Source organism: Oncorhynchus clarkii, chromosome 3 (assembly GCF_045791955.1).
Source record: "Oncorhynchus clarkii lewisi isolate Uvic-CL-2024 chromosome 3, UVic_Ocla_1.0, whole genome shotgun sequence".
NCBI lineage: Eukaryota > Metazoa > Chordata > Actinopteri > Salmoniformes > Salmonidae > Oncorhynchus > Oncorhynchus clarkii.
In genome coordinates, this window is record NC_092149.1 from 7,361,400 (window position 1) to 7,381,190 (window position 19,791).

General features: G+C 43.2%; 1 protein-coding gene across 7 annotated transcripts in view; it reads left to right on the forward strand.

The window, feature by feature from the left end:
• The first annotated feature begins 10,614 nt into the window (after nt 1–10,614).
• The window catches only part of LOC139387209 (histone deacetylase 9-B-like), a 62,756-nt gene continuing 53,579 nt past the window's right edge, over nt 10,615–19,791 (forward strand). For 3 of the 7 annotated variants that reach the window (XM_071133287.1, XM_071133304.1, XM_071133314.1), the window contains exon 1: nt 10,906–11,255. In XM_071133287.1, coding sequence (XP_070989388.1) covers nt 11,147–11,255 — 109 coding nt within the window. In that variant the 5' untranslated portion in view covers nt 10,906–11,146. Of the gene's footprint in view, nt 11,256–11,530; nt 11,623–19,791 lie in introns of all 7 variants that reach the window. The other 4 variants (XM_071133339.1, XM_071133323.1, XM_071133332.1 and 1 more) reach the window with 4 other exon arrangements.

Here is a 19,791-nt window from a genome sequence, read left to right on the forward strand (position 1 = left end):
GTTTTAGGTGGCAGAAAACCTGTTCTAGTGTGTGTCCTTGTGTGTGTGTGTGTGTGTGTGTGTGTGTGTGTGTGTGTGTGTGTGTGTGTGTGTGTGTGTGTGTGTGTGTGTGTGTGTGTGTTTGTAGTGTGTGTGTGTGTTTGTAGTGTGTGCGTGTGTGTGTGTTTGTAATGTGTGTGTAGTGTGTGTGTGTGAGTGTGTAGTGTGTGTGTGTGTTTGTAGTGTCCTTTCTCTGTTGACACCCTGATCTCTCTGAGAAGAGCTATAAAGGCCTTTATTGGAAAACACTCTGGGCCACCTCCACACACACACACACACAGTGTAGGGAGGGAGGTGACAGAGGCCCAGTCCCCCTTCACTAGCACCTAGTCTCTCCAGGAGCAGAGTGGAGTGACTCCCTCTCCAGACGCCGCGCTGACGTTGACAGTTAAATGCTTTAATCGGCCTAAATCAGACCACGGGCTCTGGTGACGCAGGAGAGCAAGCTATAACAGGCCACAGGTACTGGTCATGACTCTGTCCAGCCACACAACACCTCATCAGACTCAGGAAGAGGAGAGACGGGTTGAAATACAAAGTCTAGGTTAATCCCTGCTCACGGCCTCCAATGAGTTGTCTCTGTTAGCTGCCAATGAAAGCTTGTCTGTGGAGAAAGTGGGGTGATTTTGTTAGATATGACTGATTGATTCGTGCAACGTTCCAAGACATGCGTTGTTTATATGCAGTGCAAATATTAAAAATGATTCTGCTGGGGCAGCAGGTAGCCTAGTGGTTAGAACGGTGGACTAGTAACCCACAGGATGTAAGATCAAATCCCTGAGCTGACAAGGTCAAAATCTGTAGTTCGCCTCCTGAACAAGGCAGTTAATCCACTGTTCCTAGGCTGTTATTGAAGATAAGAATGTGTTCTTAACTGTCTTGCCTAGTTAAATAAAGATCATTCAGGTCAGAGTTGAAAAATGCAATTATTTTTGGAATTGGTCATATTTAGGCAATATTGTAACACAGTATTCCTAGAACTCATTGTGAAATGATAATGGTATCATTATGTGACTAGTCATTCAGGAATTTCCTAGCCTGGTTAACCAGCTTTCTGTGTGTCAGGACTTTCCACCCAGTAGAGTTTTAATTTCTCAAAATAGGAATTGCATTGTCATAATCCCAAACCTAATGCCTGGACGCTTGAGACTTCCTCTGTTTAGCCTGACCTCACCTGTGACCTGTGACCTGTGACAGCTCCAGGTCTCTAGGTTTTAGGATCAGAGCTGGTCTGTCACTGTGACAGCTCCAGGTCTCTAGGCTTTAGGATCAGAGCTGGTCTGTCACTGTGACAGCTCCAGGTCTCTAGGTTTTAGGATCAGAGCTGGTCTGTCACTGTGACAGCTCCAGGTCTCTAGGTTTTAGGATCAGAGCTGGTCTGTCACTGTAACAGCTCCAGGTCTCTAGGTTTTAGGATCAGAGCTGGTCTGTCACTGTGACAGCTCCAGGTCTCTAGGCTTTAGGATCAGAGCTGGTCTGTCACTGTGACAGCTCCAGGTCTCTAGGTTTTAGGATCAGAGCTGGTCTGTCACTGTGACAGCTCCAGGTCTCTAGGTTTTAGGATCAGAGCTGGTCTGTCACTGTGACAGCTCCAGGTCTCTAGGCTTTAGGATCAGAGCTGGTCTGTCACTGTGACAGCTCCAGGTCTCTAGGTTTTAGGATCAGAGCTGGTCTGTCACTGTGACAGCTCCAGGTCTCTAGGTTTTAGGATCAGAGCTGGTCTGTCACTGTGACAGCTCCAGGTCTCTAGGTTTTAGGATCAGAGCTGGTCTGTCACTGTGACAGCTCCAGGTCTCTAGGTTTTAGGATCAGAGCTGGTCTGTCACTGTGACAGCTCCAGGTCTCTAGGTTTTAGGATCAGAGCTGGTCTATCACTGTGACAGCTCCAGGTCTCTAGGTTTTAGGATCAGAGCTGGTCTGTCACTGTGACAGCTCCAGGTCTCTAGGCTTTAGGATCAGAGCTGGTCTGTAACTGTGACAGCTCCAGGTCTCTAGGTTTTAGGATCAGAGCTGGTCTATCACTGTGACAGCTCCAGGTCTCTAGGTTTTAGGATCAGAGCTGGTCTGTCACTGTGACAGCTCCAGGTCTCTAGGTTTTAGGATCAGAGCTGGTCTGTCACTGTGACAGCTCCAGGTCTCTAGGTTTTAGGATCAGAGCTGGTCTGTCACTGTGACAGCTCCAGGTCTCTAGGTTTTAGGATCAGAGCTGGTCTGTCACTGTGACAGCTCCAGGTCTCTAGGTTTTAGGATCAGAGCTGGTCTGTCACTGTGACAGCTCCAGGTCTCTAGGTTTTAGGATCAGAGCTGGTCTGTCACTGTGACAGCTCCAGGTCTCTAGGTTTTAGGATAAGTGCTGGTCTATCACTGTGACAGCTCCAGGTCTCTAGGTTTTAGGATCAGAGCTGGTCTGTCACTGTGACAGCTCCAGGTCTCTAGGTTTTAGGATCAGAGCTGGTCTGTCACTGTGACAGCTCCAGGTCTCTAGGTTTTAGGATCAGAGCTGGTCTGTCACTGTGACAGCTCCAGGTCTCTAGGTTTTAGGATCAGAGCTGGTGGGTCACTGTGACAGCTCCAGGTCTATAGGTTTTAGGATCAGAGCTGGTCTGTCACTGTGACAGCTCCAGGTCTCTAGGTTTTAGGATCAGAGCTGGTCTGTCACTGTGACAGCTCCAGGTCTCTAGGTTTCAGGATCAGAGCTGGTCTGTCACTGTGACAGATGGTGCAGTTGTGTTTATTATTATTAAATTTTTACGCCACAATGTCCATACACACAATAAAAAATATATTAAAGACAGACAACTTTACTATTTACATTGCAAGACTGACAGATCTTTAATCCCCCACTCCCCTCGCGGCACCACAGCCAAATTCCCCTTTAGATAGACTACATAGAGATGGATGGATCAGGAGTTTCCTAACTCTAATTGCTCTAATTTACTGGGGATTATGTCGCCTGTGGAGATAAAAACAATCACTAATTGTAGACCATGTTTTCCATGATGTAGGTACTTTAGGTTAGCCAGGCAGATAGATAAATCTTACTAGGATAGATATATTTAAATCTCACTAGAATAGATACAGTGATGTACAGTATGCATGGCTCTGCAAACCCGACATTGCAATCACATTGCCTCAATCTAAATCTAACATTTAAATGTAACTCAAGCTTTTAGGTAGCTGATAATTCCCAAGGCTGTCCAAATGCTCATTGCTTTATTAAGAAAAAGAAAAAACAGTGTATTGCCTACAGTATGACGCTGTTTAATATAACAGAAACAAATATGATCATTTAGTTTTATTCCAAAATGACATAGATTTTTTTGCCACTTGAGTATAGCCTGTGAGCTGTGCATTCCCTATTATGTGTTTCCCATGTTGTGTTGTAATAAAAACATTGAGGGTTTAACTGTTTGGCCAGCTGAAATAACACAGTCCAACTCCTTTCTCTCTTTCTCTCTCTGTCTCTCCTTCTCTCTCTCGCCCTCTCTCTCTCTCTCCCCTGCCTGTAGAGTCATAAAAGCGCTGAGCAGGACTCTATAAATAGCACTGTGCTGGCTTCACGCCCCTGGCTGGAGGACAGGTCAAATTATGAAGGAAAAGAAGATGACAATTTTAAAGGCAAAGCCCGCTAGCTTAGCCAGTAACTCAACCCACTAACTTAGCCTGTAACTCAGCCCGCTAGCTTAGCCAGTAACTCAACCCGCTAACTTAGCCTGTAACTCAGCCCGGTAGCTTAGCCAGTAACTCAGCCCGCTAGCTTAGCCAGTAATTTAGCCCGCTAACTTAATCTGTAAATCAACACACTAACTTAGCCTGTAACTCAGCCCGGTAGCTTAGCCAGTAACTCAGCCCGCTAACTTAGTCTGTAACTCAACCCACTAACTTAGCCTGTAACTCAGCCCGGTAGCTTAGCCAGTAACTCAGCCCGCTAACTTAGTCTGTAACTCAACCCACTAACTTAGCCTGTAACTCAGCCCAGTATCTTAGCCAGTAACTCAGCCCGCTAGCTTAGCCAGTAACTTAGCCCGCTAACTTAGTCTGTAAATCAACACACTAACTTAGCCTGTAACTCAGCCCGGTAGCTTAGCCAGTAACTCAGCCCGCTAGCTTAGCCTGTAACTCAACCCACTAACTTAGCCTGTAACTCAGCCCGGTAGCTTAGCCAGTAACTCAGCCCACTAACTTAGTCTGTAACTCAACCCACTAACTTAGCCTGTAACTCAGCCCGGTAGCTTAGCCAGTAACTCAGCCCACTAACTTAGTCTATAACTCAACCCACTAACTTAGCCAGTAACTCAGCCCGGTAGCTTAGCCTATAACTCAGCCCGCTAGCTTAGCCAGTAACTCAACCCACTAACTTAGCCAGTAACTCAGCCCGGTAGCTTAGCCAGTAACTCATCCCGCTAACTTAGTCTGTAACTCAACCCACTAACTTAGCCTGTAACTCAGCCCGGTAGCTTAGCCAGTAACTCAGCCCGGTAGCTTAGCCAGTAACTCAGCCCACTAGCTTAGCCAGTAACTCAAGCCTGCTTAGCCAGTATCTCAGGCCCACTTAGCCAGTAAGTCAGGCCTGCGTCTATCAGTGGTCAGAGAGAACACTCGACCTGACGTGTATGTTATGAGTCTAATTATCATGTTATGGGTTCTCTACGGGGCTCTGATGGAATAATACACTGTTCTGTTTTTAGAGCCAGACCAAAGCGATTGCTTCCTTCCCCCTGCCATTCAAACAGATCATGTGGATGTATTATCAAACAATGAACTATTTTGTTCCTCTGTACCAGTGGAGGCTGCTGAGGGGAGGACGGCTCATAATAATGGCTGGAACGGAGCAAATGAAATGGCATCAAGCACATGGAAACCATAGAAACGTGAAACATAGAAATGTGTTTGATGTATTTGATACCCTTCCACTCATTCCGATCCAGCCATTACCACAAGCACGTCCTCCCCAATTAAGGTGCCACCCACCTCCTGTGCTCTGTAATGCTATCAATGCACAGCACTCCCTAGTGACCTAGTTCTGATGCAGTAGTTTGTGTTTAACCTGTTGTGTCACATGACTATGAAAGGGATAGTGTTGTCCTGTGTTTTAGACAAGGACAAACGGAAGCAAAGCTGAAAGCTGTTAAAGTTTTTTTTACAGTCGCTAACAAGCATTTACCTATACTTAAGATACTTTTTCTAAACTCTTAAATACAGCAACGCACAATTAGCCAAATAGTTAATGTTCTGCTCAAAACCACATTTTGTTCATTAAATACATTTCAACATACAAAAACACTTTCTCTACATACACTAACTCTATCAAAACACGGTAAACCCGACTCAATATTTAATCATTTTTGTCAAAACACTAGCACATGTTTTCTATCCAAGAGGAGCATATAGTCAATCTTAGCACAACGACTTTCAAAAGACTAACAGTTGATGGCATTACAAAAACTGCATTACTGTTCAGGTTTCGGTTCTACCTGCAGACATTAGACAATATGAAATCCATCGTTTTTTATAATTCAGTTTCGAGTGTCGAATGTATGCAATTTTGGCAACATACTATCTAAAAGTGAATGAGTGATCTTTACTTCATAGAATGTACAGTAGAAACAAATAGGAAGTGCTGCAGTAAAAGCGTTATTAGCAACATGAAATTGCTGCCAGTGATCAACAAGAAATCCAACATACATGGCCTTTGGTTCAACAACACATCCAACATACATGGCCTTTGGTTCAACAACACATCCAACATACATGGCCTTTGGTTCAACAACACATCCAACATACATGGCCTTTGGTTCAACAACACATCCAACATACATGGCCTTTGGTTCAACAACACATCCAACATACATGGCCTTTGGTTCAACAACACCTCCAACATACATGGCCTTTGGTTCAACAACACATCCAACATACATGACCTTTGGTTCAACAACACATCCAACATACATGGCCTTTGGTTCAACAACACATCCAACATACATGGCCTTTGGTTCAACAACACATCCAACATACATGGCCTTTGGTTCAACAACACCTCCAACATACATGGCCTTTGGTTCAACAACACATCCAACATACATGACCTTTGGTTCAACAACACATCCAACATACATGGCCAATTACAGTAAAAAAGACACAGAAGGTAAAAACAGTAAAATGCCCCGTCCTGTTCTAATCTATACCATCTTCAGCATTTGGCCACATGTTCTCATTCACATCACATCTTATGTCGTCTCTCGCTATGCACCTTGGATAGAAACGCTTGGCCTGCCTTATCCACCCCTGACATTCTTCAGCTGAAATGTCTCTGCAGACGGCATCCATTGCATCCAGAAGGGACATTTGGTCATGTGACCGATGATCATACACTTTCCACCTCCAGGCAGAAAAAAGGTTGCGGAACGGTGAGTGGGGGGGGGGGGGCTGTTCTCCCAGCTGTTCTTTTTCTGCTTCTGGCACCAGTTGTTGGTGGAGATCATCTAAAAACAAAAGAAGGTGCTCAGTGTTGCAGGGTCCAATCTGGCATTTCTGCAGGACCAAACCAGCACTCGAGGTTGAAGCACACATTGTGATATTTGCTCCTCTCTGACCCGGCACGTCAACAGTGGCCCTTTTCTCTATGACGTTTCTTACCCGCCAATGTGCTTTTGCCAGGTTAAACCCTGCCTCGTCTACATACATTATTTCATTATGGGGTCTGATTAGCCTCCACCTCCATGACTCTCTGAAAGAAATCAAACACAGCATGTGTAAATGCTTTTCAGTATGTCCTACTGTATGTACTGTAACCTATGTTTACATGTAGAGTAGCATAGTGTAAAACTCACTATAGAACTAGACATATTGGATAGACATCATACCTGGACGTATTGGTGCCGGAGTTCCTTGACCCGCTCACTGTTCCTTTCAAAAGTGTGTAAAACTGTTTCATTCCAACTCTATGTTTGGTCAGAGTCTGAGCAATGGTAGTCAGGCTGATGCTTTCCACATTTTTAAATACCAGGTTGTACCAAAAAAGTGTTAAACAAATTAAAATATATTTCATATTTGAGATTCTTCAAATAGCCACCCTTTGCCTTGATGACAGGGCAAAGTATTGACAAGTTTTTTTGAATTGTGAAACGAGCTTAAAGTTTTCTTTACTGACCATAATTTTCACTTGTCTGACCACTTGCATGATGACGAGTTTCTCACACAACTGGCCTATCTGGGTGATGTTTTTTCTCACACGGCTGGCCTATCTGGGTGATGTTGTTTCTCACATGACTGGCCTATCTGGGTGATGTTTTTTCTCGACTGAATGATCTGAATCTAGGATTGCAGGGACTCTCCGCAACTATATATTCAATGTGCGGGACAAAATTGAGGCTATGATTAAGGAGTTGGAGCTCTTCTCTGTCTGCATTAATAAGGACAACACACAGGTCTTTCCATCATTGTATGATTCTTTATGCAAATGAACTCAAGCTTACAGACAATGTCAAATGTGATATAGCGAAGCACCTGAGTGAGTTGGGTACGCAATTACACAGGTACTTTCCCGAAACAGATGGCACAAACAACTGAATTCGATATACCTTTCATGCCCTGCCTCCAGTTCACTTACCATATCTGAACAAGAGAGCCTCATCGAAATTGCAACAAGCGGTTCTGTGAAAATATAATTTAATCAGAAGGGAAAGCCAGATTTCTGGATTGGGCTGCGCTCAGAGTATCCTGCCTTGGCAAATCCTGCTGTTAAGACACTGATGCCCTTTGCAACCAGGTACCTATGTGAGAGTGGATTCTCGGCCCTCATGAAAACTAAATACAGGCACAGACTGTGTGTGGAAAATGATTTAGGACTGAGACTCTCTCCAATACAACCCAACATGTTTAGTCATTGCCAATTTTTGATGAACAAATACAGTTTTATATGTAAGATGGTTAAATAAAGAGCACAATTGTTGATTATTATTATATTATTATTTGTGCCCTGGTCCTATAAGAGCTCTTTGTCACTTCCCACGAGCTTTGTGGGAAGTTGTGACAAAAACTCACACTCATTGTTATGTTTAAGAAATGTACCGTATAAGTGTGGCAGGCTTACAATGATGGCAAAAAAACAGCATTTGAGAGTGCGCTGACCCTGGTGCTAGAGGGGGTATGCAGCTGGAGGTTGAATGTTTGAAGGGGTACGGGACTATAAACATTTTGGGAACCACTGCCTTAGGGCATGCTTCCTCACATGACTGGCTGGCTCACGGCATGCTTCCTCACATGACTGGCTGGCTCACGACATGCTTCCTCACACGATTGGCTGGCTCACGGCATGCTTCCTCACATGATTGGCTGGCTCACGGCATGCTTCCTCACACGATTGGCTGGCTCACGGCATGCTTCCTCACACGATTGGCTGGCTCAGGGCATGCTTCCTCACACGATTGGCTGGCTCAGGGCATGCTTCCTCACACGATTGGCTGGCTCAGGGCATGCTTCCTCACACGATTGGCTGGCTCAGGGCATGCTTCCTCACACGATTGGCTGGCTCAGGGCATGCTTCCTCACACGATTGGCTGGCTCACGGTATGCCTCCTCACACGATTGGCTGGCTCAGGGCATGCTTCCTCACACGATTGGCTGGCTCAGGGCATGCTTCCTCACACGATTGGCTGGCTCACGGCATGCTTCCTCACACGATTGGCTGGCTCACGGCATGCCTCCTCACACGATTGGCTGGCTCAGGGCATGCCCCCTCACACGATTGGCTGGCTCACGGCATGCTTCCTCACACGATTGGCTGGCTCAGGGCATGCTTCCTCAAGAGCAGTACAGATTTAGGATCTTAATTTGATGACTATTTTGTATCTGAGAATGTTCCTGCACGGCAGGAAAGGCCAACTTGTAGTGTAGGGTTAGGGTTAGGGTTAGGGTTAACCCTATTTTGTAGCTGAGAATGTTCCTGCACGGCAGGAAAGGCCAACTTGTAGGGTTAGGGTTAGGGTTAGGGTTAGGGTTATGGTTAGGGTTAGGGTTAGGGTTATGGTTAGGGTTAGGAAAGGCCAACTTGTAGTGTATTCAGGGTTTTAAAAAGGTTCTAAAGTTTGGCATTTCCACGTTAAAATGTAAGACTTGATTTGCCCTGATGAAACATGTATTAACGCCTTCATAAAAATACCCATTAATTATAATCCACACAATAATTCACATTTCTTGTTGCTGCAGGATTTGTTTCCTGTTATAGCAAACTGGCTGAAATGAAGATCCTACATCTGCAGTGTCCTGGATGCACACTGACCCCTGCTCTCTCTCCATCCTACAGTCTGAGATAATAGCTACTATTCCACTTGGTCAGGTGGTTAGGTCAGGGTGATCCGTGCTTCTACACCTGCATTGCTTGCTGTTTGGGGTTTTAGGCTGGGTTTCTGTACAGCACTTTGAGATATCAGCTGATGTACGAAGGGCTATATAAATACATTTTATTTGATTTGATTTTGATTTGATCTGGTAGGGTTGACACAGCTAGTTATATAATACATGTGTTTCTTTAACATGCAGAATATGGTGCTCGTTTGTTACTCTCAATGACTAACCAATCATCTTGAGATTGAACTAATAACCAACCTATCAGAAATGGGCTGCTTGAACTAATAACCAACCTATCAGAAATGGGCTGCTTGAACTAATAACCAACCTATCAGATATGGGCTGCTTGAACTAATAACCAACCTATCAGATATGGGCTGCTTGAACTAATAACCAACCTATCAGATATGGGCTGCTTGAACTAATAACCAACCTATCAGATATGGGCTGCTTGAACTAATAACCAACCTATCAGAAATGGGCTGCTTGAACTAATAACCAACCTATCAGAAATGGGCTGCTTGAACTAATAACCAACCTATCAGAAATGGGCTGCTTGAACTAATAACCAACCTATCAGAAATGGGCTGCTTGAACTAATAACCAACCTATCAGAAATGGGCTGCCAATAAAAATAAAAGTTACGTTGTCAAAATACAGAATATCACAGGCACCATAAACTAGAATGAAAGAAAAACAACAGTAGCAAGACCTTGTACGGATGAGGAAATATATTTGATTTGGATAGTATGTTTTGGAAAAAGGGATATAAGGATGAATCTTGTACGAGAGAAAGAAATGAAGAATCCCAGTTGAGAGAGGGTAGAGAGAGAGGGAGAGAGAGATGAGAGAGGGAGAGAGAGATAAATAGAGTTGAAATGAGAGAAAGAGTGAGAGAAAAGAGCAAGAGAGAGAGAGAGGGGGAGAGAGAGGAATCAAGCAGAGTGAGCCTCCATCTGCAGCTTGGCTGGGCTCTGCTCTGGGAGAGAGGGAGGGAGAGAGTCAGTCAGGAGACATGCCTTCTGGCAGGAATCTAGCTGTAGAGCTGTAGAAGAGACAGCTGTGTTTGGTGGAGGTATTTTTAAACGCATCAATGCTGCTCCAATCCCCTCGCCTCGGCCCTCCTATTTATAGCTGGGGCCGGCCATTGTTCTATTTCTGTCACCTGTGGGCCACGCTGTTGTTAATTCACATGCAAATGAAGCTTGCACCCTCTCCGGCTCAAGCATTACTTTCCTGTGAGAGGTTGACGGATAAACAGTGCACGGCTTAGCTCATCTCTGACTAGTACACCCCCCACTGGAAGGTTGAAACACAGGCAGGCTCACTCTCACCGCTCAGACATTACTGAGAGAGGAACAGAGAGGAGAAGACAGACAGACGAGAGAGAGATCAGAGGGAATAAGAGCAGGGTAGTAGCTCGGTGTCACAACAAGAGAAGAGAATCAGACTGCCAGTCATCTTCTAACTCTGTCTGAACAGGGACTTCTTGACTGAAGCTCTGTGTTCTATTGTGCTGTGTAGTCACAGTATATTGGGGAAAGCCTCACAGAGGGAGTGTGTGGTGTGGTTATTGTATTGCGTTTCAGCACAGCAAGAGAGAGAGAGTTTCCTCAGAGGAAAAGGAGGAGAGCTGTTTCTGTGTCTAGTATCCGTACGCCGTCGTGGTCGTTCCCCTGAGTGCACTGCTGTGAGAGGGTTGGCTCTTTAGGGACAGGAAGAGCAGGACTTGCGATGCGACCTGAGCGCTGAGTGGAGTATGCTGCAGACGATTTACGAGAGCGAGTCAAATTTCTCCACCACAACAAACAAGCTCGTTGTCCACCAGCGACTCTTGGACCAGCAGAAGATGCACAACGTGAACTCAGGTGACCAGACCCACCATGCTCTCTCTCTGCTCCTAAAGGGATCTTTCTCTTTTTCCTCTGGATTTTTACAGCACTCTTATCCTCTCTCTCTGTTTCTCTTCATCTGGCGGTCTGCCGCTCTCTCTCTCTTTTTCCTCTGGATTTTTACAGCACTCTTATCCTCTCTCTCTGTTTCTCTTCATCTGGCGGTCTGCCGCTCTCTCTCTCTCTTTTTCTCTCACTCCCTACCTCCCTCTCCCTCGGTTTCATTCTCTCAACTCTCCGGTCTCTCCCAGTCAGTCTCTATCTGTCTGCCTCTGTGAAAGGAGGGCTCCAAACTTCTCAGCACAGCAACGCGTTATGATCAGGCACTGCTTTCTGTATCCAGGTATTTACATGTGTGATACTATACTGCATGGTTTTACAGTGTGCAGTGCTTTTGGATGGGCAGTTCCTCCTTGTATTCATTTACTGTCATTGTTTCTCTGTTTGCTTGAGTCTGAAAGGAGTAAAACAAACATGTTTAAAACGGTCTGTATAGTGAGTGTTAGTAAATACACATAGTTTTATCATTGTGTGGATATGGGACTGAATGTTTTGGTGCATATTAATAGCACTGTGCTTTTTACAGTCATTGTCACCACAATGAAATGGCATGAAAACATGGAAGGGATGTTGTGTTTGGATAGGGAGGCTTCCATGTCAGGCTTCACTTTTTGAGGTATAACAGTAGCAGGAAATGCCATGGTAAAAATACAGACAGTACAAGGCAAAGGGAAATGAACATCAAAAGATAATCTCTGCGTCTCTGTGGATGTTTACCAAACACAATGACATTCTATTCCTGACCTGAGAAATGAATCTCAGGGTTCAAACGAATCTGACATCATTCTGAGTAATGTCGGTTTTTCGGTATTCACTCAATGTGAGTCACTCTGCTATTCTCTGCCTTTTGGACTTGTGGTAGTTCAGAACATTCACTTGGCTGTTGTCATCTAATGGGACCAGCATTGTATTATGGGAAAGCACACACACTACAGTAAATGTCAGGAGTTTTGGTGGGCAGCATTGTTATGACAATACACAGATTGCGTCATGTACTGCGTATTGTGGGCAGAGTTGTATACAGGAAATGAATATTATGGCTATTGATTTCTCAATAACTTGTGAACATCAGAGATAAACGCTTAAATGATTCATTTCACACATCCTCACATTGATCACCAAGGATACCACATGCTCTGTGAACATGACTCTTATAGTGTGTTTCTGTAAACTCAGTGTATTTCTCCTCATTGTACTGTTGTCTGTTGTAGAACTATATTTAACCACCAGTACAATATATTAACTACAGGACAAACACATATCTACTTCATTAACTACAGAACAAACACATATCTACTTCATTAACTACAGAACAAACACATATCTACTTCATTAACTACAGTACCAAAACATATCTACTTCATTAACCACAGGACAAACACATATCTACTTCATTAACTACAGAACATACACATATCTACTTCATTAACTACAGAACAAACACATATCTACTTCATTAACTACAGAACAACACATCTCTACTTAATTAACTACAGGACAAACACATATCTACTTAATTAACTACAGGACAAACACATATCTACTTCATTAACTACAGAACAAACACATCTCTACTAAATTAACTACAGGACAAACACATATCTACTTCATTAACTACAGGACAAACACATCTCTACTTCATTAACTACAGAACAAACACATATCTACTTCATTAACTACAGAACAAACACATATCTACTTCATTAACTACAGTACCAAAACATATCTACTTCATTAACTACAGGACAAACACATATCTACTTCATTAACTACAGAACAAACACATATCTACTTCATTAACTACAGAACAGCCACGTCTCTACTTCATTAACTACAGAACAACACATCTCTACTTAATTAACTACAGGACAAACACATATCTACTTACTACAGGACAAACACATATCTACTTCATTAACTACAGAACAAACACATCTCTACTAAATTAACTACAGGACAAACACATATCTACTTCATTAACTACAGGACAAACACATCTCTACTTAATTAACTACAGTACCAACACATCTCTACTTCATTAACTACAGAACAAACACATCTCTACTTCATTAACTACAGGACAAACACATTTCTACTTAATTAACTACAGTACCAACACATCTCTACTTCATTAACTACAGAACAAACACATCTCTACTTAATTAACTACAGTACCAACACATCTCTACTTCATTAACTACAGAACAAACACATCTCTACTTAATTAACTACAGGACAAACACATATCTACTTCATTAACTACAGAACAAACACATATCTACTTAATTAACTACAGTACCAACACATCTCTACTTCATTAACTACAGAACAAACACATATCTACTTAATTAACCACAGAACAAACACATCTCTATTTAATTAACTACAGGACAAACACATTTCTACTTCATTAACCACAGAACTAAAAATCTCTACTTCATTAACTACAGAACTAACACATATCTACTTCATTAACTACAGAACAGCCACGTCTCTACTTCATTAACTACAGAACAACACATCTCTACTTAATTAACTACAGGACAAACACATATCTACTTAATTAACTACAGGACAAACACATATCTACTTCATTAACTACAGAACAAACACATCTCTACTAAATTAACTACAGGACAAACACATATCTACTTCATTAACTACAGGACAAACACATCTCTATTAATTAACTACAGTAACAAACACATCTCTACTTCATTAACTACAGGACAAACACATTTCTACTTAATTAACTACAGTACCAACACATCTCTACTTCATTAACTACAGAACAAACACATCTCTACTTAATTAACTACAGTACCAACACATCTCTACTTCATTAACTACAGAACAAACACATCTCTACTTAATTAACTACAGGACACACACATATCTACTTCATTAACTACAGAACAAACACATATCTACTTAATTAACTACAGTACCAACACATCTCTACTTCATTAACTACAGAACAAACACATATCTACTTAATTAACCACAGAACAAACACATCTCTATTTAATTAACTACAGGACAAACACATTTCTACTTCATTAACCACAGAACTAAAAATCTCTACTTCATTAACTACAGAACTAACACATCTCTACTCATTAACTACATACTGCATTGTTATTCTATTCTGCTCTGTTCGATTATATTCTATTATAGTATGTCTCTATTCTGTCCTATTTTATTCTGCTCTGTTCTATTATATTCTATCCTATTCTATCCTGCTCTGTTCTATTATGTCTCTTTTCTGTCCTATTCTATTCTGCTCTGTTCTATTCTATTCTGTCCTATTCTATTCGGCTCTGTTCTGCTCTATTCTATTCTGTCCTATTCTGTTCTATTCTATTCTGTCCTATTCTGTTCTATTCTATTCTGTCCTATTCTATTCGGCTCTGTTCTGCTCTATTCTATTCTGTCCTATTCTGTTCTATTCTATTCTGTCCTATTCTGTTCTGCTTTGTTCTATTATGTTCTAATCTGTCCTATTCTATTCTGCTCTGTTCGATTATGTTCTATTCTGTCATATTCTATGATATTCTACTCTGTTCTATTATATTATATTCTGTCCTATTCTGTTCTGTTCTGCTCTGTTCAATTATGTTGTATTCTATTCTTCTCTGTTCTATTCTGCTCTGTTCTATTCTGCTCTGTTCTATTCTGCTCTGTTCTATTCTGCTCTGTTTTATTCTGCTCTGTTCTATTCTGCTCTGTTCTATTCTGCTCTGTTCTATTCTGCTCTGTTCTATTCTGCTCTGTTTTATTCTGCTCTGTTCTATTCTGCTCTGTTCTATTCTGTTGTTCTTTTCTGGTCTGTTCTATTCTGCTCTGTTCTATTCTGCTCTGTTCTATTCTGCTCTGTTCTATTCTGCTCTGTTTTATTCTATTCTGTTGTATTGTATCCTGTAGACAAGCTGAAAGGTAGTACAGTACATGATCCATGGTAGTCAGCAGAACAAGAAGAGCAGAACAAGTGTGAATAAGGCTCTAGCATGACACATTCTATCTCCTCTGCTCTGTCAATAGAACACCAGGTCAATCCCAACATCCATTGCTGCTTTTCTCTCTCCTTCAAGCCAAGCATTTCATCTCTTCTTGTTCTTCTTGTTCTTGTTCTTCTTCTCACAGAACATTATCTGCCAAACAACAAGATATTTTAAGTGCCTGAAATTCAGGCTTCTTGCTTATTCTGTGGGTCAGCTATTCTTAGGTGTGTTATTTTGGGCTTATGGCATTAGCCAGCTAAGATTAGGCGCCTTGCTGTCTTTATCACTCCATCTCAGCAGCCAGCAGCACACCCCTGATATAACAGTGCTTTTGGAAGGAGAGATATACTTCATTTATCATTCATCTATTAAGTGTGTGTGTGTGTGTGTGTGTGTGTGTGTGTGTGTGTGTGTGTGTGTGTGTGTGTGTGTGTGTGTGTGTGTGTGTGTGTGTGTGTGTGTGTGTGTGTGTGTGTGTGTGTGTGTGTGTGTGTGTGTGTGTGTGTGTGTGTGTGTGTGTGTGTGTGCCTGTCTCTTATTCTGGTTTCACTTGTTGACGATTATATTTTCGGTTCTAAAAATAGCCTTGTCACATGCCTTTTATGACGGCTGCATGGGAGGCAGGGAGGCACCACAGTGACTGCTGCACAGCACACAGGTCTGTTCTGTTGGACTAAGACCATGGAGACAGGGTAAACAGTGTAGACAGGGTAAACAGGTTAAACAGGGTAGACAGGGTAAACAGGTTAAACAGGGTAAACAGTGCAGACAGGGTAAACGGGTTAAACAGGGTAGACAGGGTAAACAGGGTAGACAGGGTAAACAGGGTAGACAGGATCGACAGTGTAGACAGGGTAAACAGGTTAAACAGTGCAGACAGGGTAAACGGGTTAAACAGGGTAAACAGTGCAGACAGGGTAAACGGGTTAAACAGGGTAGACAGGGTAAACAGGGTAGACAGGGTAAACAGGGTAGACAGGATCGACAGGGTAAACAGGGTAAACAGGGTAGACAGGGTAAACAGGGTAGACAGGGTAGACAGGGTAAACAGGGTAGACAGGGTAGACAGGGTAGACAGGGTAAACAGGGTAGACAGGGTAAACAGGGTAGACAGGATCGACAGGGTAAACAGGGCAGACAGGGTAAACGGGTTAAACAGGGTAGACAGGGTAAACAGGGTAGACAGGGTAAACAGGGCAGACAGGATCGACAGGGTAGACAGGGTAAACATAAGTTGTTAGGAATTTGACCTAGTGAAGCTCACATACAGAAAGATACACATACATTCATTCCCTGACAGTACACATGTTAGACATAACATCTGAAACCATCTAAAATGGTGTGTTATGAGTGGGTTTATAATCACATTCAGTGGTGATGAAGCTGTCCTTGCCACTATCTGGAGAACCAACATTCATAAAGGTTTCTGTCCACAGAGCTCTTCATGAATTCACACTTCACTTAATAACACTCTCATCTCTCCGGCTTTCATGTTGAAGAAGCTCAATGAATTCAGAGGGAGGAAGACAACATGTCTTTGTGATTTTAATGAGATGAGCCATGTAGCAGTGACATCAACATGTTCTAACGTGACCAAAACAAAGTGCTCAGACACAAAGGCTTTTTGAAAAAGAGAAAATGACTAATTAGTTAACTGAATGTAATGTCAGGAAGTGGGATTGTTGAGAATAATAAAACACACAACAACACTGTGTTTATAATGCGCTCTAATATGACCATGGCCTCTCCTTTGTCTGCTGCTCTCTCTACCGTTATATTCATTTCAATCATCTGCTGCTTAACAAAGACTGTCATTGGTGAATTAGATTTGTATATTGCATTACAGTTACTCTGTACCCCTTCTGCATTACAAATATGTAACAAGATGTTCCTCTTGAGCTGTTAAACAATAGTTGAACGTTCCAAATATACGGTTTGAAAATGAATAATACCAAGACTACAATAAGCATAGTCTTGGTATCAAGCAATTATTTCTTCACTCTAATAATTTGATACAAATTTGATGAAATTTAGAGGAACATAATATCAGAGGAGCAGCTGTTGTTGCGTAATTTCTAATACACAACGGCCTATCAGAGTGTCTGTACGGCCTATCAGAGTGTCTGTACGGCCTATCAGAGTGTCTGTACGGCCTATCAGAGTGTCTGTACGGCCTATCAGAGTGTCTGTACGGCCTATCAGAGTGTCTGTACGGCCAATCAGAGTGTCTGTACGGCCTATCAGAGTGTCTGTACGGCCTATCAGGGTGTCTGTACGGCCTATCAGAGTGTCTGTACGGCCTATCAGAGTGTCTGTACGGCCTATCAGAGTGTCTGTACGGCCTATCAGAGTGTCTGTACGGCCTATCAGAGTGTCTGTACGGCCTATCAGAGTGTCTGTACGGCCTATCAGAGTGTCTGTACGGCCTATCAGAGTGTCTGTACGGCCTATCAGAGTGTCTGTACGGCCAATCAGAGTGTCTGTACGGCCTATCAGAGTGTCTGTACGGCCTATCAGAGTGTCTGTACGGCCTATCAGAGTGTCTGTACGGCCTATCAGAGTGTCTATACGGCCAATCAGAGTGTCTGTACGGCCAATCAGAGTGTCTGTACGGCCAATCAGAGTGTCTGTACGGCCTATCAGAGTGTCTGTACGGCCTATCAGAGTGTCTGTACGGCCTATCAGAGTGTCTGTACGGCCTATCAGAGTGTCTATACGGCCAATCAGAGTGTCTGTACGGCCAATCAGAGTGTCTGTACGGCCAATCAGAGTGTCTGTACGGCCTATCAGAGTTATCTATACGGCCTATCAGAGTGTCTGTATGGTGTGAAGCTCTGTTGAGTTGCTCTGAATGTGCTGGGCCCACATCCGTCCATCACTGGGCTGATGCTTGGACCTGTACAAGGAAAAAGACAGGCTTCGCATGGCATCCTGGGAAGGTAGTAAAGTGCTATACAAATGGGAAACGTACAGTTCTCTCTCTGTCTGCCACCCTTATGTACATTACCTTGATTGTGTTGCTATGTTACTGTACAGAACAGAACGGTAGTGATTTTGGGAGGTGACAGAGTCCTATAGACTGTATAAAGCAGTGCCCCATGGTTGGACAGTGTACAGAACAGAACGGTAGTGATTTTGGGAGGTGACAGAGTCCTATAGACTGTATAAAGCAGTGCCCCATGGTTGGACAGTGTACAGAACAGAACGGTAGTGATTTTGGGAGGTGACAGAGTCCTATAGACTGTATAAAGCAGTGCCCCATGGTTGGACAGTGTACAGAACAGAACGGTAGTGATTTTGGGAGGTGACAGAGTCCTATAGACTGTATAAAGCAGTGCCCCATGGTTGGACAGTGTACAGAACAGAACGGTAGTGATTCTGGGAGGTGACAGAGTCCTATAGACTGTATAAAGCAGTGCCCCATGGTTGGACAGTGTACAGAACAGAACGGTAGTGATTTTGGGAGGTGACAGAGTCCTATAGACTGTATAAAGCAGTGCCCCATGGTTGGACAGTGTACAGAACAGAACGGTAGTGATTCTGGGAGGTGACAGAGTCCTATAGACTGTATAAAGCAGTGCCCCATGGTTGGACAGTGTACAGAACAGAACGGTAGTGATTTTGGGAGGTGACAGAGTCCTATAGACTGTATAAAGCAGTGCCCCATGGTTGGACAGTGTACAGAACAGAACGGTAGTGATTTTGGGAGGTGACAGAGTCCTATAGACTGTATAAAGCAGTGCCCCATGGTTGGACAGTGTACAGAACAGAACGGTAGTGATTTTGGGAGGTGACAGAGTCCTATAGACTGTATAAAGCAGTGCCCCATGGTTGGACAGTGTACAGAACAGAACGGTAGTGATTTTGGGAGGTGACAGAGTCCTATAGACTGTATAAAGCAGTGCCCCATGGTTGGACAGTGTACAGAACAGAACGGTAGTGATTCTGGGAGGTGACAGAGTCCTATAGACTGTATAAAGCAGTGCCCCATGGTTGGACAGTGTACAGAACAGAACGGTAGTGATTTTGGGAGGTGACAGAGTCCTATAGACTGTATAAAGCAGTGCCCCATGGTTGGACAGTGTACAGAACAGAACGGTAGTGATTTTGGGAGGTGACAGAGTCCTATAGACTGTATAAAGCAGTGCCCCATGGTTGGACAGTGTACAGAACAGAACGGTAGTGATTTTGGGAGGTGACAGAGTCCTATAGACTGTATAAAGCAGTGCCCCATGGTTGGACAGTGTACAGAACAGAACGGTAGTGATTCTGTGAGGTGACAGAGTCCTATAGACTGTATAAAGCAGTGCCCCATGGTTGGACAGTGTACAGAACAGAACGGTAGTGATTTTGGGAGGTGACAGAGTCCTATAGACTGTATAAAGCAGTGCCCCATGGTTGGACAGTGTACAGAACAGAACGGTAGTGATTTTGGGAGGTGACAGAGTCCT